Source organism: Typopeltis vanoorti, chromosome 3 (assembly GCF_054136105.1).
Source record: "Typopeltis vanoorti isolate ZY-2024b chromosome 3, IOZ_Tvanoo_1.0, whole genome shotgun sequence".
NCBI lineage: Eukaryota > Metazoa > Arthropoda > Arachnida > Uropygi > Thelyphonidae > Typopeltis > Typopeltis vanoorti.
Genome location: NC_143551.1, coordinates 59,551,162 through 59,578,548, shown reverse-complemented (window position 1 = coordinate 59,578,548; position 27,387 = coordinate 59,551,162). Strand labels below are relative to the sequence as shown.

Sequence of the window (27,387 nt, the reverse complement as noted above, 5' to 3'; positions counted from 1 at the left end):
TGTTTATGAAATTGAAATGTTTATACATAAAAGAATATGCAACGAAAATACACTGTCTATAAATCAACGTAATAATAATAACGTAATTTGTCAGAGGTATTTCTGTTCGGTTTCTTATTTCATACGCATATTGAGTAGAATAAATGAATTTTTTTTTTGTTCTTTTCAAATGGTTAGTAGACGAAGTTTCAAAGGTACTTGTGACATATTGAATATACTATGCACAAGTAGACACAATAATATAATAAATATGAACTTTTATTTTGACATGTATTTCGATCGAAGACTAACAACTCAACTTCAGTGTTAAGCTACTTTAAACAAGGTAAAATTTCAAAAACAAGGTAAAAAAAAATTATGAGCTGTGTAATGTCATAACGCAATATGATGAATAAGACGCAGGGAAATGTAGTATTCGTAAACAGATAAATGCATGCAAAAAAAAAAAAAAAAAAAAAAAAAAAACCATTGATAGGTGATAAGAATGAGATTTTTTCAGATTTTGGGCAAGGAGAGACATCGTTCCGATATAAATAATGTCGACATCAATCCTATACTTTGCTTAACAGTATTTCTCAGTTTTCTTATTAATGATATACAATTAGTGTTCTTGTAATTTTTTTGCATTGAGCACCGAGTTTGTCCACAGTATAAGTTGCAATCAAATGGCACTTGGTACGCCTGGAAGTGATAAAGGAGATCGTTTATCCTCAGAGAAAGGTAGCCAGGAGGAGAGTTTACTGGTAGGGAAAAAAATGACGTACTATGTTGTACTTCTTGAGGATTTCTGAAATTGGTTCGGGAATAGGTGAAATATATGGAACTGGAACACTTCGTATTCTTGCTTGCGAGAACAGGCTTGCAGGAGTAAAAAAAAAAAAAACGCTGCCTTCCATTGGGAGAAGCCGACTTTTTTTTTTTTTTTTTTTTGCATAATACGCTGAACGCTGCGAAGTTCTAGTTTATGATATGGGAAAGTTCAATCTACAGAATTTCAAAAATCCTGAAGAAATACAATGTAGTATCTACCTACATTCTTTTTTTCTTTCGATTTCAACTCGCTTCCTGGATGCCTTCCTCTGAGAATAAACGACCTCTTCTTTCCCTTTCAGGCGTGTACAGGATTTACATGTTTGCCAACCTCTTCTACTTCGGACACACTGGGCGCTCTAAGAGAAAATATTACAAGAACACTAACCGTATTTTCACCAATAAAAAATCTTATCAGGAATCAATAGTTTTTTTTTTTTGGCATTAATTTACCATTTTACTACATCTCATTTTTCATCATACCTTGTTATGCATACCGGCTCATGGCGTTTTATTATTTTTTTTAAAGTCACTGTTTGCATTCTATCTGGTTTATCTAGCTTAATACTAAGGATGCATCAGACTGATATTTGTCGAAATAAAGCTTTATTATTTTATTATATACTTATGCCTACGTGTGTACTGCATCATTTTCAAATCGTGGTTGAATAAATTTTTAAAATATTTATGAAATAAATCTTTTAAGATTTATTACAAGTTTTCAAACGTTGCAAATGAATAAATGACCATTATTATTATTATATGACATATCCAGTAAAAGCCATAAACGTTAAAAATTTCGGCATTTTCAAAACTCACTCGAATTATATATGAATATAATACTAACAATAGTTCTTAGTATAAGTTATTTAAATACAGGAGTTTGGAGGGATTTGGGATTGTGAGTTTTCACGATGGTTTGGCGACGATTTAACTGGAATGATTGGATTCATTCAAAGCAAGGTAAGATTTTGGCTGTAATGCAGCTTTCCCAGGCAACTATGCCCGTCAGTAGTCCTCCGCCTCTAATTGGAGATTTCGACTGCCAGTCTACACTTGGTGGAAAGAAGGGACAAGGCAGGTCCTGAATCACAGAGACCCCCCCATTAAACCACGGTTGATTTAATTTAAACCATTGCTGCTACTTCGAGCGTTTTGCCAACGCTCGGTTTTGCTAGCAGTCTTTTGCGGCTGTGGGATTGTTTCTACGGGTTGGGTCTACGGGACTTTAACGCGCACTTAAGCTAAAACAGTGCATTTACACCTAATTTTCTCAAAATGAGTGAAGTTGACGCTGCCGCATGGTAGAGTCACTTAACTTAACTAGCCAAAAATTTGAAATCAATTTTTACTTTATGTCAGGGGAGGGGGAACTACGAAGAGGGGGAAACGACAATGCTCCAACAGAAGAGAGGCTGGACTTGGTGATCTAGGGCCCACTCAGACTTCACAGAGGTCCGAGCGCATAAGAAGCGAAAAGCCACGGCTTCTGAACCACCAAAAGATGTAGTGGAAGAAGATGGCCCAGTTTTGGACCCCTCTGCCTCCACTACAGAAAAGGTACCTCCAATCATACTACGCGAAAAACAAAGATGGATGTCTCTTAGGGCCACCATGTCCAATATAAAGATCTCTTATAACACCGCCAAAAATGTCACCGACGGCATCAAGATACAGTCCACCACAGTGATGGACTACCGAAAACGGACAGGAGAAATGAATGCCAGAGGCATTCAGTATCACACCATTTCACTCGGCTCAGAGAAAAATCTGAAGATGGTGCTCCGAGGAGTGTCTGAAGACGTATCCACAGAATAAGTGGCTACTGATCTACACCATCAGGACCTGCCACCCATCAAGGTCAGCAGAATGACCAAAAAAGACAAGACTCCGATGTTACTAGTATTAGTTGAGATTCATCAATCTTACAAACAAATTTATGACCTGACGTCAATCTGTGGGCTTAAAATCAGCCCAGAACCCTTAAGAAAAAACGCTTCAACAGGTCAGTGCCACAGATGTTAAAAATTTGGCCAGGCCCATAAAATATATAAGGCTGAGTTTAAATGCCTAAAATGTGGGGACAGCTACCCAACCAATATCTGTAGAAAGCCGAAAACCACCCTGGCTAAATGTGCCAACGTGCCAACTGCAGTGGCCAACACACACAGCCAACTACAGAGAATGTATTCAAAAACCAAAAAAATAGGAGATCGGAGAGTGACAGACACTCTTCCTTCCCAGTAGATCTACGCCAGAGGCCTTAGTTCTACGGCCTCTCAATGATTAGCAAAAATTGCTAAAAGCCCATCTGCCACAGTCAGAGGCCTTTAAAAGAATAACTCAACAACAACAGACAAGGACATATGCGGATGTAGTCCGTTCTTAGCAGATAACTCATGAAAAGGATCAGCCAGTACCACACAAACTCGACAGCTATCATCACCTCTTCTCTGGCAAATATGTTACTAGACTTCAGCAGATCCAACCCTAGACCATCCTCTACTAAAAGATTCCTAAAGGATACAAAAAAACATTCTCACAGCGCTTATTCATGAACTGGAATAAACTAAATCCAGACTCTCTGAAGATTTTCGCGTGGAACACGAACAGCCTCAAATAAGGTCTTGGAGCTCCAAGAGTTCACCCGAAGACATCAGCCAGATGTAGTTTTGATAAGTGAAACGCATAAGTGAAACGCACCGGCAACTCCAAAATCAGAGGATATCATCCCCTGATTTTGGGGGTTGACAGGCTGACCCACAGAGGCGGCGGCGCTGCCATTTTCATCAAGAATTACATTAGTCATCACTCTGTAAATATCCCACCTACTACTAATCTTGAGATTAGTAGTAACGTTGGTAGATTAAAAATCTATGCGGCATATAATCCTCCATTAAAATCATTACTGTTCTCGAATTTGGAACAGTAATGATCTTGGGGATCAGTGAGCCTGTCATCATTGCCGGTGACTTAAACGCCAAGCATCCCGCCTGGAACAGTCGAACTACCAACAGGAATGGCCACATACTTGCTAACTATACAGGATCGAACAATGAGGTTGTGGCTGGTCCCACTGAACCTACCCATCATAATACATATGGCACTGCTGAGGTCTTGGACATAGTCATACTGCAGAATGTGAGACTCCAATACAGTTTAATGACACTAAATGATCTTTCATCTGATCACAATCCAATACTGCTTCAGTGGGGAAACCAAGAAAAACTGCCCCCCCCACACACTCATTCATATCATGGGAAAGGTTGACTAAAGTACTCCCGAAATATATTGGTCCTGTTCTGCTTATAAAATCCAGAGAAGAAATTGAAGCAGCTGTAAAAGACCTGACCCAACAAATTAGCACAGTCTTTACAGCGGTCACTATTTCCACAACTGCCCTCAGTCACAACCCACTTGCCAGAAGATATCATGAACCTGATCAAGGAGAAAAATAAGGCTAGAAAAAGGTTTCATAATACCCGCGCACCACTAGACAAAGGAATCCTGAATAGGCTCAATTCTGCAGTGAGAGAGAGAGAGATGCCCTTAAAGCACATAGAAGTCAACTTTGGGCAGGAAGATTGACTTCTATCTCTCCTGACAATCACTCCATTTGGAATTTAATCAGAAAGATCAAAAACAAAAACAAATCTCTTCCCCCTCTCCAAACAGATCTCGGCCCCATCTACACCGATGCAGACAAAGCAGAAGCAATAGGAGAAAACTGAGACAAGCAATGTAAACCCTCAGATGAACATCCAGACTTCAATCACATCTACAAGATTCATCGACATGTCAGATGTTCATTAAAATCTTCTGTAACCTGCTCCAATCAAATTTCACCCATATCATCAACATAAATATATGATATAATCAATAAATTAAAAAACAAAAAGGCTCCTGGATCTGACAGCTTTACGAACAAAGAGATAAATCTGTTACCTCATATAGCTATTGTTCATCTGACCAACATAATTAATTCCATCCTCCGTTTCAAACATTTCCCTTCCTGTTGGAAGGTGGCGGATATAATTCCAATCCATAAGACCGGAAAAGACTCGCACCTACCTCAAAATTATCGGCCAATCAGACTCACTGAAATTTAGGTAAAATCGCAGAAAAAGTTATTGTTACCAGACTCGGTACACAAGTTAAATATTCTTCCTAAAGAGCAGTTTGGGTTCCGTCAATTCCATAGTACCACACATAGACTAGTCGAATACATATCCATTGGATACAATTGGCATCAATGCACTGTGGTTGTTTTCCTTGACATAGCCAGGGAATTTGATGAAATTTGGCATTTCGGATTACTGCATAAACTGATCTCAACTGGAATACCATCGGAAATGGTTCACCTAATTAAGTCATACCTTTTGATAGGCGTATGCAAATCAAGATCAACGGTACAGTATCAACACAGAAACGTATGTTGGCTGGAGTGTCCCACAAGGATCCTTACTAGCACAGATTCTGTTTTCCATATACATGTCTGATATCCTGCACAATCCATTGTCATCTATCATGACCCTCTACGCGGACGATATAGCAATATTAGCCAGATCTCTACAGCCACATTTTGCCATCAAAAAACTACAAGAAAACCTACTAGAGATTGAAAAATGGTTCTCCAAATGGAGACTGCTGAATCCCCAGAAGAGCATAGCCATGCTATTCACCAGAAGACCGATGATTCCTAAGGGGGACATTTTGTTTAACACAAAAATCATTTTATGTCGAGTTAATTTTTTTTCATTCCTATGAACGCCACTTTAAGTAGTTATTTCCGCACCTTGCTATTTTTTCTGTATTGTAAAATGACCATGCCTTTTCTCTCTCTATGTTCACTGGGCATCTACAGATGCCATATGGTCCTTCCGATGCTCGGTGATGTGCCACACCAGGCATCACCATGTAGTCCTGTTGTTGCTTTTTTGGCGACCTCAACTCTCTAAAGACCAGTCACTCTCCACACACACACACACACACACACACACACACACACACACACACACACACACACACACACACACACACACACACACACACACACACACACACACACACACACACACACACACACACACACACCATCCATCCATCTCATTGATGGTCTACCCCTTCCTCTTTTCCCAGGAACATTACCTTCTATTACTGTTCTGAGAAGTCCTCCTTCCATCCGTTCGATGTGTCCAAAACCTTTATAGTGTTAATTTTCTTGACTACTGGCGCAGTTTTTATTTTTAGGATGTTAATTGTTTTCATATTGTAGTCATTTTTACAAGGATCTCTCTTAGGCAAGCTATTTTATTCTTTTGGAATTTTATGATACCTACTTTCTGAGCAGCGTAAAAGTTAGAACTGGAATGTAAATATCACCAATGTAATTCCCCCCCCCCGTATATATGCAACCGTTATGTATTTTACTTAGGAGGAATGAAATTAATGAATTTAGGAACGGGAGTGACTCCCCCCCCCAATTTTTAGTAAAAGTTTTTTTTTCTTTTGTTTAAGCTATTCAAAGTACTCCGCATCAAGATTTTTTTTTTTTTAATTATTATTCTTAGCAAGATGAGAAACATATCAACAGCATCAATAAAACTCAAATTATAACGCGGGAATATTTAACGGTTTATATTATATGTTTTATTGCCCATATTTTCAAAAGATTTCATGAATAAGTAAAGAAATATAAGATCTCTTGGATAAACTCCCTTTCTTCGCATGGTACGCGTTCTCTTGAAAAATAGGTTATCATTCTTTGAACTGAATTATTTCTATTGTAATTAATACGTCATTGTGTTGATTTCTCAGTCCACCCGTTAGCATACCCGCTGTTATACAATGGAAAGAAAGTCAAATTCTGCCTTTGTTATATCTATCTATACTGCTTGGAAAGAAGTCAACGGACATCTCCGTTGGGCAAGGAGCATCATGGCATGTAATGAGTCACGTGTTTGTAGCCGGTATAAATTAAAGGAATATGATGCTCCCAAGTCAGTGCAACTGTGTCTGTGTGAAATAGCAGCGAGAAGAGAACTGATGGAGTTTGAAAGAGGCGTTGTGAGAGGATGCTACACTGGGCAGTTGCCCAGAGACCCCATGCTGCCATATTGTTCATGAGAGATCTCTTGGGAGAGTGTATAAATTACTCGACCTCTCGCTGGAACACTGAGCTAAGAAAGAGAACTGGAGATGGCGCACAATACGGCAATAACTAAATACTTTTCATACTATACTATAAATAAAATTAAAAAAAAAAAAAAATTTTTCCGGGTGAATTAAAAGTACCAATAAATCTATAGGCTTGATTTTATTGACCGTTTACATTTTTATTCCGGTAGGTGGGTGGGAGCCCACTGCATTGCTTTGCCCAGGGACCTACAATAGTGTTAAGATGGTACTGAGATGGAAGCGCAGGGAGTCAACTGCAAATGCTACCCGCAGTGGATGACCCACCAAACTCGCCGAACATCACCGTAGAGCGCTGCGAAGGATGATATGTAAAAACAGCCATTCGTCGGCCGACACGTTGAATGTGAAATTCTGAGTATCGACTAGAACACGAGTCTGGAAAAAAAAAAAAAAAAAAAAAAAAAAAAAAAAAAAAAAAGATCCAAGACTCACAACATGGATTTCCATGGTAGGACCATAATGTGCAAGCCCCCACATTACCCGAACCAACATGCAGCTTCTTCAGTGGTGCAAATAGAATGTACAGTGAGATGTGGGAGCTAGAAAATGTGTTATGGAGCGAGGAATCATGCTACACCCTCTAAGGAGGAAATGGACGGGAGTGGGTGTAGCAGATGTCCGGTGAATGTCTTATCAGAGTGCGCAACCTCAACTATGAAATTCGGAGGTGGCGGTGTGATGGTATGGCCTCGGACCTCTGTTTGTGGTGCTACGAACACTGAACTCTGAGGGGTATCTGAACATTCTGAATAATGTAATGTTTCCTACTTTGTGGCGTTTTTACGTAACTGACCATGTTTTCTTTCAGCAAGACAATGCATCTTGTTATAAGGCTGCTGCTATAACTGCGTGGTTTGTGTGACATGAACGTCACCACACTTGCCTGGCCACAACAGAGCCCTCATCTCAACCTAATTGGACATCTATGGAATAAACTGAAGCGTCGAATGAGAACAAGGAACGTCTTCCTCACAATAGTCCAGGGCCTCATTACATGCCTACAGGAAGAATGCTCCAAAATCGTACACTTGTGGAAAGTATGCCCATTCGATTGCTGCACTCATCGCAGCGAAAGGAGGGCTTTCATCTCATTAAGTTGTGCACGGCTGTTTGTTTCTTCCTCACACCATGGTGTCCGTTGACTTCTTTCCAAGCAGTGTATAATGGCTGAAACATAAACAAATCCCACATTTAATTCAGTTTCCATTAATTCCATCAGTTTTCCCATGAAAAATTCGATTAAACCTTTTGTTAATGAAATCATGATAAAAATCTGGATATTTAACTTCCGAAATTTATTTGTTTTTCCGTCAGTGATTTCAAGAAAATCGGACAGTTACGGATAATCGACCAATATGTATTGCAACCGAAGAAGCTAACTTTAAAAAACAACTTAAATAAACTAAATTTACTACATTGGTTTAGTGGCGTGATCAAAATCGGATGACTGCCATAAACAAAGTGTTCAAGTAACAAGCATATGCCACTTACTTTTGCATTTTAGATATGTCGGACTCCAAGAACCAAATACAGAACAAATCATTTTATCTTCAGAGACGGGTTGGTAACCTTGATGACATTCAAGTTCGGCTTCTGTTGTGCTCACCTTTAGTCTTCCATTCTTTACACTCTTCAAGAGAGGGCACACCTTATCTGAAGAATTAACATTCGAAGATGAAAAATTGGAATGCTATTAATAAGTTGGGATCACACTTAAATTATGTCACTTTTGGGGACTGTTTTTTTTTTTAAGTGGAAATACATTTGAAGGGAAATTTATTTCTATTTTTGTAACGGTAGCGATGGTAAATCCATACCGGGATATTTTGAAAGTATAGGAAAAAAAAAACTTTGGTGTAATACCATAGTCCCTAATAAAGGCTTCAGAGCAGAAAGAGCCATTTATTTCATGGACTATATGTAATCGTAATCCATTTTATTACAAAAAAAAGTAGTCAGTCAAATCGGATCTTCTTCTGCCCCTTTGTCAGTTTTGCATTTTCCAGACTCCAAGAATGTGACGTTTAAGCATGATCCTCTCGAATATTTCCTGACATATTCTGCTGCTTTAATCGATAAATTCAGTGAAATAAATTGCACGATAATGAACTTCAAAACTCACCTCTGAATGCATGAATGTTCACTTCACAGAAACGAAGTGTGTGATTTGTTCTTGTCCAGTCTTTCACATGTACTATCTGAGTACCTTTGTTAAAAGGGCAGTGGAAAGTATGCAAAGCTGAAAGGGGAAAAAAATATATTAATCCATATCATAGACCTGCCAGTTATGCATTGTTAAAATACAGAAACAAGGGCTTCTATGTGGTGTATGTATTTAAAAATGTATTTCAAAATTATATGAAGCCCTAGTATTTCCAAGACAATCCTGATTGTCCAATGCAGAAAATGCAGAAACGTCTGACGAGTGGGTTAGCTGATAACAGAAAGAAAGAAGTGCGAGATAAGAGAAATGAGAGTTTGACCAAGAGAGAAAGAAAAATTAAGGAGCGAGTATTGTACGGCAATTCAATCGACGCGCGAGTTTGACAAAATCATGCTGAAAGGTGCGAAAATGAATGATGTTAGTGCGGCTATCAGAGCAAAAAAGGGTAGGAGGAAAAAATTATCATAATGGCTAGAAGGAATGATTTAAAAGGAGAAAAGTATGGTATGAGAGAGGACATGAAAGAATTACTGGAAGTAGCAAAAGAAAAGAGTGTGTCTGTTGCCACCGTATGACAGAGTATAGTTGAGAAGGACCATAATAGCGAATGACTCTATGCGTAATTTTTGCAGGAGGAGTGGCGTGGAGTTTGTGGATGTGTAGAGGGAGTGCGAAGAGTGAAAGGACTTATACAAGAAAGATGGTTTGCATCTGAATGGATTTGGTGTTCAAAGACTGGAAAAAGTGTTGCTGAATGAAGGAAAAGTGGATGCACAGAATCAGGGAAACTAGAGTTTTTTGGGGCTGTGGTAGGGGAAGCTGTTGAGTGGATATGCAGACATCATTGAGGCAGTTGACTGTAAGAATGTGCATAATATGACTGAGTTAGTATAAAGCATCAGGATAGCAGCAGGCCTAAGGGGCGTTTGCACTTTATGTACACTAATGCCAGGAGCATTTGGAAGAAGCAGGAGGAATTTTTGGCATTGGTTGGCTCATCCTGGTCAAACGCTATTGGTATTAGTGAGACATGGCTAACAGAAGATGACATAGTTAGTGGGATAGAATGTAAAGGATACAGTGTGTTCAGGGAGGATAGAGCGAAAAAAAATGGGGAAAGGAGTGTTATTAATGATAGCCGATGTACTGCAACCAAAAAGTGTAGAAGTTCGACTGCAAGCCCCTGTGAAAATGACACATTTGAAGCTATCTGGTGTGAGATAGAGACCAGTTTTGTTTGTAAAAAATAAGACAGAATTGAGTTTGCGAAGACAAATTAAAACGATTATTAGAACCCACCGAAGAATGGTTTGGACATTACAATTTATGAATGGAAAATGAAATATTCCAGAATTTTTTGATCATTTGCGTAAAGCAAAGCTTTCCTACTCAGAAAAGAGTAGTGAAATATACTTTCATCAGCTAAATTGTGGATCGTATTCTTCACCTGCAGAAGGTTGCTCATGTTCATGAAGAGAGTAGGCAAAATAACGGAACCCTATAGTATCTTATCAGTAGTTGCAAAATTTGAGAATGAAGATCGATCTACCATTTCACGTAACATATTAATCTGGACTTGCTATTAGGCTGCCATCTCAAAGATGATAACCTAATAGCAAAAGCTAATAAATATCATAAGAATGGGAACCGGTCGAAAAAAAGGCTTACAAAATGTTCATGTAGTCGGCGACTAGAATTGAACCTAAGCCTTTCTCTGGGGACGGCCTAGTGCTGAAGAAGCAAACGTTACTTCCAGTGAGGTACACAGGCTTTCCTGTAGTGTGTGTGTGTGTGTGTGTGTGTGTGTGTGTGTGTGTGTGTGTGTGTGTGTGTGTGTGTGTGTGTGTGTGTGTGTGTGTGTGTGTGTGTGTGTGTGTGTGTGTGTGTGTGTGTGTGTGTGTTTTCCTTCCAATAGTAACCCTACCAGGAAGGTAATTTATTCCTACATGCTCCATTGCATACAATGCTCACATTACGTAGGCTGTTCAATAAGTAATAAGACTATATTTATACAGAAAACAGATTACCTTTAATCGTCATCATTTACATGGTCTTTTTCGAAATAACTAATGTGAGACGCGATGCATTTGTCCCAACGTTGCGTCCACTTCTTAAACACATGTGAGAGCCCGTTTTTTGAGAGTTCTTTCAAAACCGCCTCCGCAGCTTTTACACATGCATTGTTGCTTTGGAAATGGCGGCTTCTTAGTGGTTTCTTGAGCTGAGGAAACAGCCAGAAATCGCAAGGTGCGAGATCAGGACTGTATAGAGGGTGTGGTAGGATATCTGTGTTGTTCTTCTGCAAAACGTCCACTACACAACCAACAATATGTGGCCTTGCATTGTCGTGGTGCAATAAGAAGCCATTAGTAGTAGGGGTCCCACTAGTGACCAAATACTTCCGGCGGGCGTGGCTTCCCCCTGAGGGTATATATGTCAATGGCTTCATCTTGGAGGTTCTGATCAAATGCTTCCGGTGGGCGTGGCTTCCTGACGTCATTGTGAGTGACGTCATGAGTTTGGAATGTTTGGAATTTCCATGTGGGCAAGTGTGTGAATGGCTTCAGTTCTTGTGTTTTGGTTCGCGTATGGGATTATGGGTGATTTTTTTTGTTCGTGAATGGAATTGTGGGTGAATTTTTTTTGTTCGCGTATGGCATTATGGGTGATAGTAGAGATAAGGATTCGTGTTGTGATTGGTGGGACAGTTTAAACCAAATGCTTCCGGTGTGCATGGCTTCATGGGTGTGGAATGTTTGGAATTTCCCTGTGGGCATATGTGTCACTGGTTTCAGTTCTTGTGTTTTGGTTCGCGTATGGAATTATGGGTGATGGTAGAGATAAGGATTCGTGTTGTGGGTGTGTGTTGTTTTCAGATGTAGATACGTGACATCATTTGTTATTTGTAAATAAATGTCGTCATTTGTTATTTGTAAATAAGTGACGTTGTTGTTTTGAATGGAAAGGATGATATTAGTGGATAAGAAATCGTGTCGTGATTGGTGGGACACTTTAAACCAGATCAAGATCAAGATAAGATAAGGAAATGTGACGTGAATATTTGTTGTTAGTTGTAAATAAGTGACGTTATTGTTTTGAATGGGAAGGATGATTTTAGTGGTTAAGTAATCGTCTCGTGATTGGTGGGACACTTTTAACCAGATCAAGATCAAGATAAGATAAGAATCGTGACGTGAATGTTTGTTGTTATTGAGTTTGGAATGATAATTTAATTTAACTATATTCTATGTCACACAAACATACAGTTTTTTTTTTCTTCTCTAGATGGTTGTACTAATTTTCCAATACATTTTGGGTATTTCTTTCCTGTTAAAGTGTGGGAATTCTTAGAGAAAGTCGTGATGGCTCTCGTGTTTCGATCTTTTCTGAATAATTAATTATATACTTAAAGTACCTGTCCTTAAACACACACACACACATACACACACACATACACATTAGACATAAAAAATCGCTAATGTGTCCATGTTGATACTCTAATATATAACCTATGATTATTCTTATGGAAAAAAAAACTATTCAGTATTAGAATTACGCTTACCAAACAACATGCGATCAGTTATGTTTAAGTTAAAAAAGTACTTACAGCTTTCCAGATGACTCTTCGAAATTCGATTATTCCAAAATAGTTCAATTTTATATCCACAACACAACACAAACACAAAAACCACAAAGAATGAAATTTCTGTAAATACTGTAACCTGAACTAGTTACTTCGTCCTTTAGATTACGGAGCGTAGATGGTGAGGTTTCGTCATTGCAATATCCCCCAGCGAGCGCTTTTCTTCAAAGGGGATGACATGAGTCACATCCATAAATTGGGAATTTATTTTCCAACACTGAATATTTCTCATTAAGTCTTTTACAGTAGGTTTTCTGAATATTCCAATTGTTGATTAACATGTATTCACAGAACACAAACACAAATCTGAAAAGAACATTTCACTTTTTCATTATAGCTTACTGTGGCTAACATATATTCACACCACAAAACACACAAAACATAGGAGTTGATAGATATTTCTGTAAATAACCAGAAAAGCTAGTGGACTACTTAATTTACTTTAGTATCCGTTTGGTTCTCTGTATTAATCTTTCCCACGGGTGTCCATCCTCGGTAGGAAGCTCTATGCGCTGTTTTGTTTAGGGTAAGTGTTATTTCCGGTTTCGAATTCCGATTGCTGTTAGAGTATGGAATTCAGACAAGTGAAATTATTATTTTTTTTTTCAAATTGATTGGTTATTTTCTGTATTTTACTTTTAAAAGTCATATTCTAACAGAATAACTGAGTAGAATTAATAAATATATAAAGTATATGTGAATTTATTTTCCAACACTGAATATTTCTCATTAAGTTTTTTCTTAAAGTTCCCCAAGCTTAGTGGGAAAGTCTATGCGCCGTTTTGTTTAGGGTAAGTGTTATTTCCGCTTCGAATTCCGATTGCTGTTAGAGTATGGAATTCAGACAAGTGAAATTTTTATTTATTTATTTTTTTTCAAATTGATTGGTTATTTTCTGTATTTTACTTTTACAGGTCATATTCTAACAGAATAACTGAGCAGAATTAATAAATATATAAAGTATATGAGAATTTATTTTCCAACACTGTATATTTCTCATTAAGCCTTATCCGGTCGCCTTTTGTTGTACGTAGGTGAGAAATCGTGTGTTTTGTTTCGAACTTTTGGTTTCCGCTGGGAAATTACCAATATAACTATTAATTTTACCTTCGATTCCTTGTGCTCTTAACCTATTTCTGTAAGTAGAATTTATTTATGAATTATTTTCCCACACTGTTAGTTTTTCATTCATTAACCTTGTTGGTAGATAACGAACAAATAAGACTTTTAATTCAATGAATCAAAAAAAAAATTCTCTGGTTACTTTGTGGCATGAAATTTCACAAGGAAAAAAAAAAAAAAAAATGTTATCTTCCTTCTTAAATTTGTATAACACATCTACGACACCCAATTTGTTCATTTAATTTACACATTTTATTGAACGAAATATTATTTACAAATTGTATTTACTGAATCTAACAATACAGAAAATAAATAAATAAATTGAAAAATACATCAAAGGTTCTTCCATGGTTGTGGAATTACCATCGTATGGTTTTGACAATGTGATTCTCATCTGAAAGTTAATTTTCATTTGGTGCTTGTTTGTTGGGAATTTATTACTGTAGTAGTAAAATTAAGAGTTGCATATTTATATTTTCGAATCCAATACGTATACTTCAGAGAATTATTAAAAGCACAGAATCTTTCGTTATGTTTCCAAAAGCATTTAAAAGTACACATTATGTTTTCACGTTTTGGGCATCCAATTTCATTTAAATCAAGAACTTTTTTTGGAAAAAAAATAAAAAAACGCGTTTTTTTATTTTTTTTCCAAAAAAAGTTTTCATAAAAAACGCGTTTTTTCCTAAAAAGTTATCATAAAAAACCAGTTTTTTAAATTTTTTTTTTCCCCAAAAAAGTTATCAGTATCAATTGGAGGTGACATCACTAAAAGATATCCGCAAACGATGAGCTCACTCATCTCCACTAGGCTGAGCAGACATCTTCTGGAGGAGAGGGGATGGTGAGAGACTAGGGTGATGGGGTTAGGTTGGGGGAGCATTGCAGGGAAGACATCTGTCACCCTCTGTGATATCACAGTATGAGAGACATATGTTCCCCAGAAATATCCAAACACATAACGACATTGTTGTCATGTTTTGTTTGGCTATGGAATTGTGGGTGATGTTTTTGAGATAAGATATCTTGGAATTTTCCCAGGGTGACACACATCCGTCATTGTCGTCATGGTTTATCCAACACCATGTAGAAACATGTCCATGAATCATCTGCGCAAAAGTTTCATTTTGGAAGGAACGGTCAGGGTTAAGGGTCAGGTAAACAGTACTATAAGGAAAAATAAACGAGTCAAGTGTCTTTGCAGTTACGACAATTCGTTCATCCTGTGAAGTTATCGTATTGTGTTGTGGTGATTGGTATCCAGGAAAGTAAAGTAAAGTAAAATAATGGGTGAGCCACAAAAGTCATTGAAATTTTCTTTCTTCAGGAAAATAGCACGAGACAAAACTCTTCACCTAGCTCTAAAAGGATGGAAACCGATTATTATTTTAGAAGACACGTACATTGTGATGTATTTATCCCAGACCACTTGGGAAAAATTACGCAGGAAGTGGTCTGATATCCTCGGCTACTTGCAAAGAAGAGTTGACTACGAAATGGACCTCGGTGATTGTTATATTCTGAAATGCCAAGATGGGGAACTAATACTTGATGATACAGGAGCTGATGGAAGTAAGGTTTTTTCTATTAGTTGTGAAGAAGCTGAGAGATTTTCAACAAAAATGTACGACATTGATAATCATTTACTATTTTTGGAAACTGAATTACCATCTGTCCATTTAATGGGAAAAATTATCGCTCAACATTTAAATTCATCAATGGTAAAATTAGACTTTCAAGATTTTATCCAATTCGATAAAGATTCTTTATTTTGGGACATTTACGAACATTTTACAAAAACTGTTTGTGTATATTTGCTGACAAAAGAATACACAGAATGTTTAGCGAGGCATGGTGTCATTTCCAGACTGACACAATATCAAACGTATGGAAGTGTGGTTACCATGGTATCTGATTTAAAAATTCTTTTGCGTGACCAGCTATTTTGATGTAATGTAACCAAGAAACAGTGAGTAACAAAAATTTTATTCATTGAACTCTTTGGAAAATGTTAAGAGTCTAAACTAAATATTGTGAAATATTTTTAGGTAATTACATGTTTCGAATTTTTCTCAGTGAATATACTTGTAAATAGTATTTCAGCAAAATAAAATGTGCATTTGTAAACTTAAATGAACAAAGATGTGTGTTTTTGTTGTTGTGTTTTTCCACAGTGAATTTTTACTCAGTTATTCTGATTAGATCTTGATATTTAAATCCACAACTTTATATCTTAATGCAATTCTGTTTAATTATTTAAAAAAAATCACAACTGTGAAATTAATGCCAGGACAGGAAAAAAAAAGTGTTGAAAACGAAAATCCATGTATTGATTATTTTAGAAATTGTCTAATGCTATCTATTGACATTATTTGAGTTACCTGAAAACAAATCGTTCACATAATCGAAAATCCGAACTGTTAGAATTTGGTTATTTTACAGAGAGAGAAAGAGAGAAGCATCTAATTAAACCAACAAAACGTGACTTTAACACTTCTTTAAAGTTTGGCATAGAGAAAATGTTTGTACTCTACAGATAACACATATACAAATTTTACCTTTCCCTACACAAAGTAAGATAAAAACACACCAACAGTATATCCAACAGCATGTGAAAACATGTCGTTGAGTCATCTGCACAAAGGTTCATTTTTGAAGGAACGGTCAGGGTAGGGGATGGTAAGTGTAAACAGTACTATAAGAAAATACCAGAGAGTCGAGTGAGTTTGGACTTAAGGTAATCGTTCATCCACTGCAGCTGCTGTTTTGTGATTTGTGTTTGGTAATGCAAAAATAATGGGTGAGCCACAAATTCATTGAAAGTTTCTTTGTGAAAAGTTCTAATTGTTTAGAATTTTGTAAACGAAAGTTACCATAAAGTATACGATCAGAGCTAATAATCAGTGAAATAATAATAAATAACTATTTATTTGTGGTGCCATATGAAGTAATCGAAGAAGAAGAATGAAGGAAAACGATTATGAAAAATCGACAGTGGGTGAAAAATACGAATTTTCACTTATCATTGGGATAATTGATGTACAATTTTTGTTGAATAAGAGTTCAAATTTATTTCCTAAAGAAATTTGTATTTCTGATGGATTTAGTGTAAGATATGCAGTGACAAAATCACCTTGTAGTTGGAAAGAATTACCTGAAAGAGTTAAAAAACAGAATTCTTGGTTAATAAAATATAACCATCAGCTGAAGTGGGAAATTGGTTCACTAGCTTTGGACAAACTAAGAGATTGGATGATAGAATCAACATGCAAATATCATATATTATTTGCCAAAGGAAGAGAAAAATCAAAAACATTAACGAAGTTAATAGGGAGGTCTGTTCTTGATTTAAATGAAATTGGATGCCCAAAACGTGAAAACATAATGTGTACTTTTAAATGCTTTTGGAAACATAACGAAAGATTCTGTGCTTTTAATAATTCTCTGAAGTATACGTATTGGATTCGAAAATATAAATATGCAACCCTTAATTTTACTACTACAGTAATAAATTCCCAACAAACAAACACCAAATGAAAATTAACTTTCAGATGAGAATCACATTGTTAAAACCATACGATGGCAATTCCACAACCATGGAAGAACCTTTGATGTATTTTTCAATTTATTTATTTTCTGTATTGTTAGATTCAGTAAATACAATTTGTAAATAATATTTCGTTCAATAAAATGTGTAAATTTAAATGAACAAATTGGGTGTCGTAGATGTGTTATACAAATTTAAGAAGGAAGATAACATTTTTTTTTTTTTTTTTTTTCCTTGTGAAATTTCATGCCACAAAGTAACCAGAGAATTTTTTTTTTTGATTCATTGAATTAAAAGTCTTATTTGTTCGTTATCTACAAACAAGGTTAATGAATGAAAACTAACAGTGCGGGAAAATAATTCATAAATAAATTCTACTTACAGAAATAGGTTAAGAGCACAAGGAATCGAAGGTAAAATTAATAGTTATATTGGTAATTTCCCAGCGGAAACCAAAAGTTCGAAACAAAACACACGATTTCTCACCTACGTACAACAAAAGGCGACCGGATAAGGCTTAATGAGAAATATACCGTGTTTAAAAAATAAATTCTCATATACTTTATATATTTATTAATTCTGCTCAGTTATTCTGTTAGAATATGACCTGTAAAAGTAAAATACAGAAAATAACCAATCAATTTGAAAAAAAATAAATAAATAAAAATTTCACTTGTCTGAATTCCATACTCTAACAGCAATCGGGATTCGAAAGCGGAAATAACACTTACCCTAAACAAAACTGCACATAGACTTTCCCACTAAGCTTGGGGAACTTTAAGAAAAAACTTAATGAGAAATATTCAGTGTTGGAAAATAAATTCACATATACTTTATATATTTATTAATTCTACTCAGTTATTCTGTTAGAATATGACTTTTAAAAGTAAAATACAGAAAATAACCAATCAATTTGAAAAAAATAATAATAATTTCACTTGTCTGAATTCCATACTCTAACAGCAATCGGAATTCGAAACCGGAAATAACACTTACCCTAAACAAAACAGCACATACAGCTTCCTACCGAGGATGGACACCCGTGGGAAAGATTAATACAGAGAACCAAACGGATACTAAAGTAAATTAAGTAGTCCACTAGCTTTTCTGGTTATTTACAGAAATATCTATCAACTCCTATGTTTTGTGTGTTTTGTGGTGTGAATATATGTTAGCCACAGTAAGCTATAATGAAAAAGTGAAATGTTCTTTTCAGATTTGTGTTTGTGTTCTGTGAATACATGTTAATCAACAATTGGAATATTCAGAAAACCTACTGTAAAAGACTTAATGAGAAATATTCAGTGTTGGAAAATAAATTCCCAATTTATGGATGTGACTCATGTCATCCCCTTTGAAGAAAAGCGCTCGCTGGGGGATATTGCAATGACGAAACCTCACCATCTACGCTCCGTAATCTAAAGGATGAAGTAACTAGTTCAGGTTACAGTATTTACAGAAATTTCATTCTTTGTGGTTTTTGTGTTTGTGTTGTGTTGTGGATATAAAATTGAACTATTTTGGAATAATCGAATTTCGAAGAGTCATCTGGAAAGCTGTAAGTACTTTTTTAACTTAAACATAACTGATCGCATGTTGTTTGGTAAGCGTAATTCTAATACTGAATAGTTTTTTTTTTCCATAAGAATAATCATAGGTTATATATTAGAGTATCAACATGGACACATTAGCGATTTTTTATGTCTAATGTGTATGTGTGTGTGTGTGTGTGTTTAAGGACAGGTACTTTAAGTATATAATTAATTATTCAGAAAAGATCGAAACACGAGAGCCATCACGACTTTCTCTAAGAATTCCCACACTTTAACAGGAAAGAAATACCCAAAATGTATTGGAAAATTAGTACAACCATCTAGAGAAGAAAAAAAAACTGTATGTTTGTGTGACATAGAATATAGTTAAATTAAATTATCATTCCAAACTCAATAACAACAAACATTCATGTCACGAATCCTAATGTTATCTTGATCTTGATCTTGTTAGATGTGTCCCACCAATCACGAGACGATTACTTATCCACTAATATCATCCTTTCCATTCAAAACAACAACGTCACTTATTTACAAATGACGACATTTATTTACAAATAACAAATGACGTCACGTATCTACATCTGAAAACAACACACACCCACAACACGAATCCTTATCTCTACCATCACCCATAATTCCATACGCGAACCAAAACACAAGAACTGAAACCAGTGACACATATGCCCACAGGGAAATTCCAAACATTCCACACCCATGAAGCCATGCACACCAGAAGCATTTGGTTTAAATTATCCCACCAATCACAACACGAATCCTTATCTCTACCATCACCCATAATGCCATACGCGAACAAAAAAAATTCACCCACAATTCCATTCACGAACAAAAAAAATCACCCATAATCCCATACGCGAACCAAAACACAAGAACTGAAGCCATTCACACACTTGCCCACATGGAAATTCCAAACTCATGACGTCACTCACAATGACGTCAGGAAGCCACGCCCACCGGAAGCATTTGGTCAGAACCTCCAAGCTGAAGCCATTGACACATATGCCCTCAGGGAGAAGCCACGCCCACCGGAAGTATTTGGTCACTAGTGGGACCCCTACTACTGCCATTCTTCAGCAATGGACGCTTCCTTTTGACGTGCTTGATGATAATCACTGCTGTGTTGATCATTGTCTCTGTGATGGACGTTGAAGGTCTTCCCTCAAGTTAACGATCTTCCACATTTTGCCTTCCTTCCTTAAAAGTTTTATGCCAGCGAAGAACACTTGCCCTCGACATTGCTTCATCGTGGAAAGCTTCGCGTATCATGTTAAAAGTGTCCGATGCCGATTTTTGCAAACGCACACAAAATTTAATCGCATAACGCTGTTCCAAGGACGTTTCCATTTCGAAGACTGGTTGCACCTCGTAGGCGCGCCGATGAGCACTTGCGTTTAGTCACGTGACACTCTGGCATCAGCCCGTATATGCCATCTATCAACCTCTTTTGTTAATACATACAGCAACATTTCTTTATTCCACAGAAATTAATATAATGATGAGTGGTTTCGCCACAGTAAAATTAGTCTTATTACTTATTGAACAGTCCACATACATGTAGCTTACAAGTACTGATTAACATTTCTATTTATAGTTTTGTATCAATTTTCATATTTACATTTATATTTTTATATATACACACATTAACACTATAATTCACATAATAACAGTATTTATGTTAGATTACAAGGACTGGAAGTTGATTTTATTGGCAAATTTAATTAATTTGCCAATAAAATAGTGTATAATCCGGATGGAGTTCAACTGACAGCCGTAAAGTATGTGGTCAATAATCTGTTGAAGGTGTGGACTGCAAATGTACGATAGTGATTCCAGGATATGGAATCTGTAAGTAGTGTCTTAATTTTCCATGTCCCGTTAGTAGCGTGGTTAAACCTGAAGAAATGTGTTTTTTCAGTCGGAGTCTGCTTCTGATGCTAGGAAAGAATTCTTTTGTTGTTGATCCGATTTTTGATGTTGTCCATTCTTCTTCCCACATGTCTAGGCTTTTCTCTTCTGCAAGTGTTTTTATAGTAGATTTCGAGTACTTTTGGTAACTTGTTTCTATCTGCTTCTTTAGCCAACTGATCCGCTCTCTCGTTTCCTGCTATTCCAGTATGCGCGTTCACACAGCAGAACTTGATTTCCCATCCTTATAGAGTGAGATTTCGAACCAGATTTCTTGTCTGTTCTAATGCCGTCTACAGTGCTTCTACTATCACTATAAATTGTTGCTGTCTTTTGATGAGAGATGTTGAGTTCTAATTCCTGGAGATATGTAAGTGACTGAACTATAGCAAGTTGTTCTGCTTGGTTGTTGGAACAGAAAGGATGCAGTCTGGAGCAGCGTTCTTGTATGATGGACCTGTTGGATGCAGTGAAAGAACAACCGAAGTTCCCTTTGGTTTTGATTCTATCAGTGTATATTTGGAATTCGTCACTTTCAGAGCTTTCCTTCTCCTTAATATTTGTTTTCTTTGATGGGTGAGGCCACTTACTGTAGTGAAGCGGACGTTCGTAGCAATTTGGATCGATGTTGCAACTTTCATTATATCTTCCGGAAGTGACGTCATATATAATGGATAATTCTTGTATTTTCAGGCAGATCAGTGTTAGAGCTGCAATGACCCAAGCTGCCTTGAAAGATATTGTCCTGTATCCTTTAATTATACGTATGGCTATAAGGCGTTGAACTCTGTTTAGTTTTTGTCGATTTATCTTTAATTTTAGATTTGTGTGTGACAACACACTCACATTGTAGGAATCAAAAGATCCTTTTTTAAACAAATGGTCAAAACAAAAACATTTGGAGTTTGAAAGTAAATATACGATCATAGATGTATTTAATTTGAAAATCACTACATAGCTTAGAAAAATACCAAATTCCTAAACAAATTATAGGGACGCATCTCAGTTATTATTATTATTTTTAAAAAAATAATAATAACTGAAAACGCACAAAGAAAGAGGAACTGTAAGAACTAATGCACAGTACGCATCATGGGATAGTCTCATATCTACGTGTTAGGTATGTATAACTACGAAACATAAATGGTATAAAATAAACTCATTTATTTACTATTAGAACTAAAACGTTGCTGATTTTATTATTCTACTGAATCTATGCGGTATGGATATTTTACCGCATTTATGGATATGGAATTAACACATATATATTTTTTTCTCAGATGTTCTGAGTTCTCTTAAGAAAGAAAGAGAGAGAGAAAAGAAACATATTTTAATAAAATAAATATTTTACCTTCTTTTCCTTTGAATCGGCCACAGCTTGTCTGTGTAGTCGAATTTAATAGGAAAACTTCGGACCTCACTTCATCTGAAATAATATTTAACAATAAACTGCACAATGAGAGAGTTTAAAGTTGGAGTAACATTCAGATTAAAAAAAAAAAAAATCGAGCATTCACGAATGACAAAAACTGACAGATCTAGCGATATGAATAAGAGTGGGGAATTTTATTAAATTCCCCACTCAAATTAAAAAGGCATCATTGCAAAGTTCTTCCTAGGATCTAATTATCTAGATGCACATTGAGTACGAATCTTAATTTTGGGGATATTTCTCTTCAAGGATCCCATAAAATATGGGATCTTTTGGTGATAGATTTTCTTTAAGGATCCAATAGAATATAGGATCACCGGGAGAATTTATGAACACAATCAAAACTGGAATAAGATATTTCTGTGCATTATTCTGTTATTCCTAAAGAATAGAAAAGAACCCCCTGGGAAAGGCAAATATTATTGACTTTTCAAAAATAATACCTAATAGATACAAGCTAACTCTCACTGGCGAGTTGTGCTAACTCTCACACGGTAGCAAAAGTTGGCGTGTTTAAAAGGCTCTTGCCTAAATTTGATGTAATGTGTTAATATGGATCTGGCAGTATTAACAAAGAGCGAAACAGTGCCATTCTTCCACCAAAGTGGCTTTCGGTTTCCACTGAGTATCTGCTATTACTCTAGCAGTATTACCATCTGTATTTTTGATAAAGCGCACGTTGCTATTTGGTACTCAAGTCGCTCACAGAATAATGTAAATTGGACAAATATATAGGGAAAATGTTACATATGACTATACCTATTATTCAACAAATTAATTTGGAAGCAAATTTTTGATAAGAAGTTAATAAAAATGCAAACTTAACCATGTAATACTGTCATTGTATTCTGAACATCCCACTATATTCCAGGGCTCCAGAAATACAACTTAAATGTTCTAGCCAGAAAAAACTTGACTCGCCCTAGTTATCGATCTGCTTTATAGAAGACGTTATAAAAAATGTTATGTTGATAAAACAAAGCAATACATTCTTTTATTCTCACTATGTATGAGGCGTAATAATACAGAAAGAGGCTTTTAAGGTGGGTTTAAAATGTATGCCACAACAACACAGCTCATCACAACTTACATTTTTTATTCATTTTTTTTTATTGTTCATAATGAAGAGTGAATTTATATAAATTATCCACGGCAATAATTTAACGGGGGGAGGCAAATAATAAAATTCACAAAAACAAAAATGTGGGTAGCACTCGATATGGAGGCAGACACCCACTTTTCACAATGCACTTTCACGATTCACTCTGACCTGTCTTTGAAGATATTGTTATTATTATTGCACATTAGCACACGCATTTAATTATACTAAGCAACATGATGCGAGTTGAGTTGTAAAACTAAGAACTATATTGCCGTTGCGTACCTATTTAAGAGGTAAAGGTGTTCTAAGAATAAGACATATAGATGTATTGCAGTATTTGATTAGATCGTACCAATTTTAATTTTTGTGTTTATAATTATCGATTTATTTTGTTGATGAAATTATATTGTAAGAAAAATACAATTAGTTTTGTAAAGAATAGATTGTCTATTATATATGCCGTGCGTACTGTATATACGTGTGTTTAATATTGAACTAAATGAATGCATTCATTTGATTCGTATTTATTGATTAACTGCAATTTACAGACAAAAAAATACTGTTGGAGGTGATGATGGGTGGTAGATGGCGGTGATGATAGTTGTGTGTAGCGGAGTGTAGTAGAGTGCCCTCCAGCGATAAGTTCTTGGAGGTATTATGTAATAATAGTAATAAATATACGATAGGAAAAACTTACATATTTTATCGCACACTTGAAGTGTGCGAAATTTACTGTTTTCAAGTAAAGTGCTGTAACTTGGAGTTGTTACGTACTACTACTACTAATAATAATAATAAAAAACACGTAATGACGACTCATTTTTCTCACTTCATAACTGAAATGAAAACAGGAAGTGTGTAGTGTAGCGGAGCATGCATGAAGTAAAAAGTACCCTATAATACTGAAGCGGATATTTATGAAGTGTTTCATATATTAAAAAAAAAAATGTTTAAAAGTCATCAATTGTTATGGTACGACAATAACGACAGAACAACTCTTGGGATGGGGAAGCTACGGCATGCTGAGTTTTTTTTTTTTTTTTTAACTCAGCATGCCGTTTCTTCTACAATGAAGAAACGTTTCTACTACGAAGAAACGAACAGTCCTTCAAATAGAAAGAAAAATAAAGTTCTAAAAGGAGATTAAAGGAGGGAAGAAAGTGAAGATGATTGGCTTACGTTATGATTTATAGAAAAAGCCAGCAACTGTGATGAAATAACTTTACAGTGAATGAGATGTTTTAAGAAAAAAAAAAGTAAATCATGCAAAATAATAATTTTGAATGCCTTTAGAACGAGGCTGAAAATTCATTCGCCGCTTGTCTCTGATAAATCGCCTATGGCGAGCGGATTTTTGAAGCCTTGCACTAGAATACATATCAGAAATTTAATAATGATGATATAGGCAAAATGAAGTTTGTACTTCATTTGCATAGTTCTTTCCATTTCTATAATAAATGCTCATATCATTTTTTTTAAAAAAGTAATCTGACCATGCTCAATCTTCAGATTAATAATGTTAGCTTCTCTAATTAGTTATTTATTTATTAGCTAGTCGTAATTGCAAAAAATCATATCGTTTTATTTTGTTAAAACGATTAAATTACGCGAGATTATTTTCTTCTGTTTTACTTGTTCAAACGTTACTTGACAAAGAGCCTAATCCTTCCCACATGGAAACACGACTGATCCTTCATGTTCTGTAATTGAATATTGTCTCATTTCTCTTATTGTACGAATGCTACGCTTCATGAAAGTTTCACTGTACCTTGATCTGATGGGAAGGAGAGACGAACAGACATTAACTGGTAGTCTTCAGAGTACGTCGCTCTCCAGAAAGGAACGGGTTGGATGTTACTTGACAAACACTTGAATATCTCATCTTCAGTATCGGAGATGTTAGCTACTGTACTGGAGTGAAGCGGTTTGTCGATATTCATGTAAAAACTCGTTCCTAAATAATAATAAATTAAGTTAGAAGGAACAGAAAAGCATATTTAAGTACTTAAATCATAAATCAATGCCAGATTCTTTTGTTTGTTGATCAAATGAATTACTATAGATTTTTGGAGGATCATAAAAATTCATAAAGTAAAAAGTATGTCTTTCAGAAATGAACAAATGATTACTTTGAACAAAAATCCATACCTTCTTACATAGTCTTTGATCTTTTGCATGAAAATAGAAAACATGCAAACCATTACGTGTGTGTAAAATGTTTTCACTAAACAAGAGAAAGTAAGTATTAAGTATAATTTCTGGGAAATTCCCATGCTACTCCTCTAAAACACTATTAATATAATTAACGGCTATTTAGCCTGTTTTTGTTTAGGAGTGTCCCTTATATTTAATACATTGGCTAACATAACTCAAAAGGGGTACATATATATAATTTAGGACATTACGGGCGAGTGTAGAAGGCAATTATGGCAGAATAAAAAATGTTGAAAAATTATGTACATACCTTGATTTTGGTTTAAAGATGCCTTCTAAATCCAAGCTGTTGTGGAAGGGGGGGGGGAAGAGGGAAAGAACATGGGGATGTACTTGGGACACGGGAAATAAGTTTGGGAACCCGGGTTACTATTAATAATATATATATAAATATATATATATATATATTATTTTGTTGTGGGGAGAGGGGGGGAAAGGAAGGGGAAGGGTATCCTTATGTGGAAACTGGGGCAAGGGTTTACGGGGTGTGGACCGTTTCGGTCATCGTCTGACCATCGTCGGAACTTTGTGGGAGTGACTGTAGGGCTATGTCAAGGCTGCAAGATGTGTCTGCCAAATTTGGGCATTTGTTGTCGCTAAATGGCCGGAGGCGTGGCTTAATCGGCTTGTAATTTGTGTTTTTTAATCGAAAACTTCTAGAGAGGGAACAAAGTAAAAAAAAAAAAAAAATAGAAGGATTTAAAAGTGTTAATTTTAGTTGTTTAAGGCGTGTGGCAAACAACGCTAATCTTGCACGATATACAGTTGACCACCCTAAGCTCCAAATGAAATATTGGCGAACCTTGTGTGGTATTTAATTATAAAACAAAATTCCCCAAATTGACAAAGCCATAATCATTGACAAACAAGAAAACGAAACGATGCTTAGAATATCCGAAACTATTGCCATAAAATGTGATGGTAATTCTATCAACGTCCACCGCCCCTACCTAATTTCCGAATGTTGGACGATCCAAAACTTTCAAATTAAGCCACGCCTCCGGCCATTTAGCGACAACAAATGCCCAAATTTGGCAGACACATCTTGCAGCCTTGACATAGCCCTACAGTCATTCCCACAAAGTTCCGACGATGGTCAGACGATGACCGAAACGGTCCACACCCCGTAAACCCTTGCCCCAGTTTCCACATAAGGATACCCTTCCCCTTCCTTTCCCCCCCTCTCCCCACAACAAAGTAATATATATATATATATTTATATATATATTATTAATAGTAACCCGGGTTCCCAAACTTATTTCCCGTGTCCCAAGTACATCCCCATGTTCTTTCCCTCTTCCCCCCCCCTTCCACAAGAGCTTGGATTTAGAAGGCATCTTTAAACCAAAATCAAGGTATGTACATAATTTTTCAACATTTTTTATTCTGCCATAATTGCCTTCTACACTGGCCCGTAATGTCCTAAATTATATATACAGTATATATATATATACCCCTTTTGAGTTATGTTAGCCAATGTATTAAATATAAGGGACACTCCTAAACAAAAACAGGCTAAATAGCCGTTAATTATATTAAGAGAAAGTAATATAAAATAAATCCTCTAACGCTTTTATTGGCCAAAGGCAATATATTCGTTTTGCCCTAACTAATCTTTTGTAGACGAGTGGGCAGCCAGTCTATCTCCTTCAAGCCTTCACTTGAAGGAGATAGACTGG

At 36.1% G+C, this 27,387-nt stretch overlaps 1 protein-coding gene across 3 annotated transcripts in view; it reads right to left on the bottom strand.

The window, feature by feature from the left end:
• Positions 1-27,387, bottom strand: part of LOC150108184 (uncharacterized) — a 54,912-nt gene that overhangs the window by 11,483 nt on the left and 16,042 nt on the right. For all 3 annotated transcript variants that reach the window (XM_090390637.1, XM_090390638.1, XM_090390636.1), the window contains exons 4-7: positions 25,263-25,448; positions 22,312-22,386; positions 9,131-9,247; positions 8,500-8,661 (exon numbers count right to left, since the gene is read on the bottom strand). In XM_090390637.1, the coding sequence (XP_090246763.1) occupies positions 8,500-8,661; positions 9,131-9,247; positions 22,312-22,386; positions 25,263-25,448 (540 nt within the window). The remainder of the gene's footprint in view (positions 1-8,499; positions 8,662-9,130; positions 9,248-22,311; positions 22,387-25,262; positions 25,449-27,387) is intronic.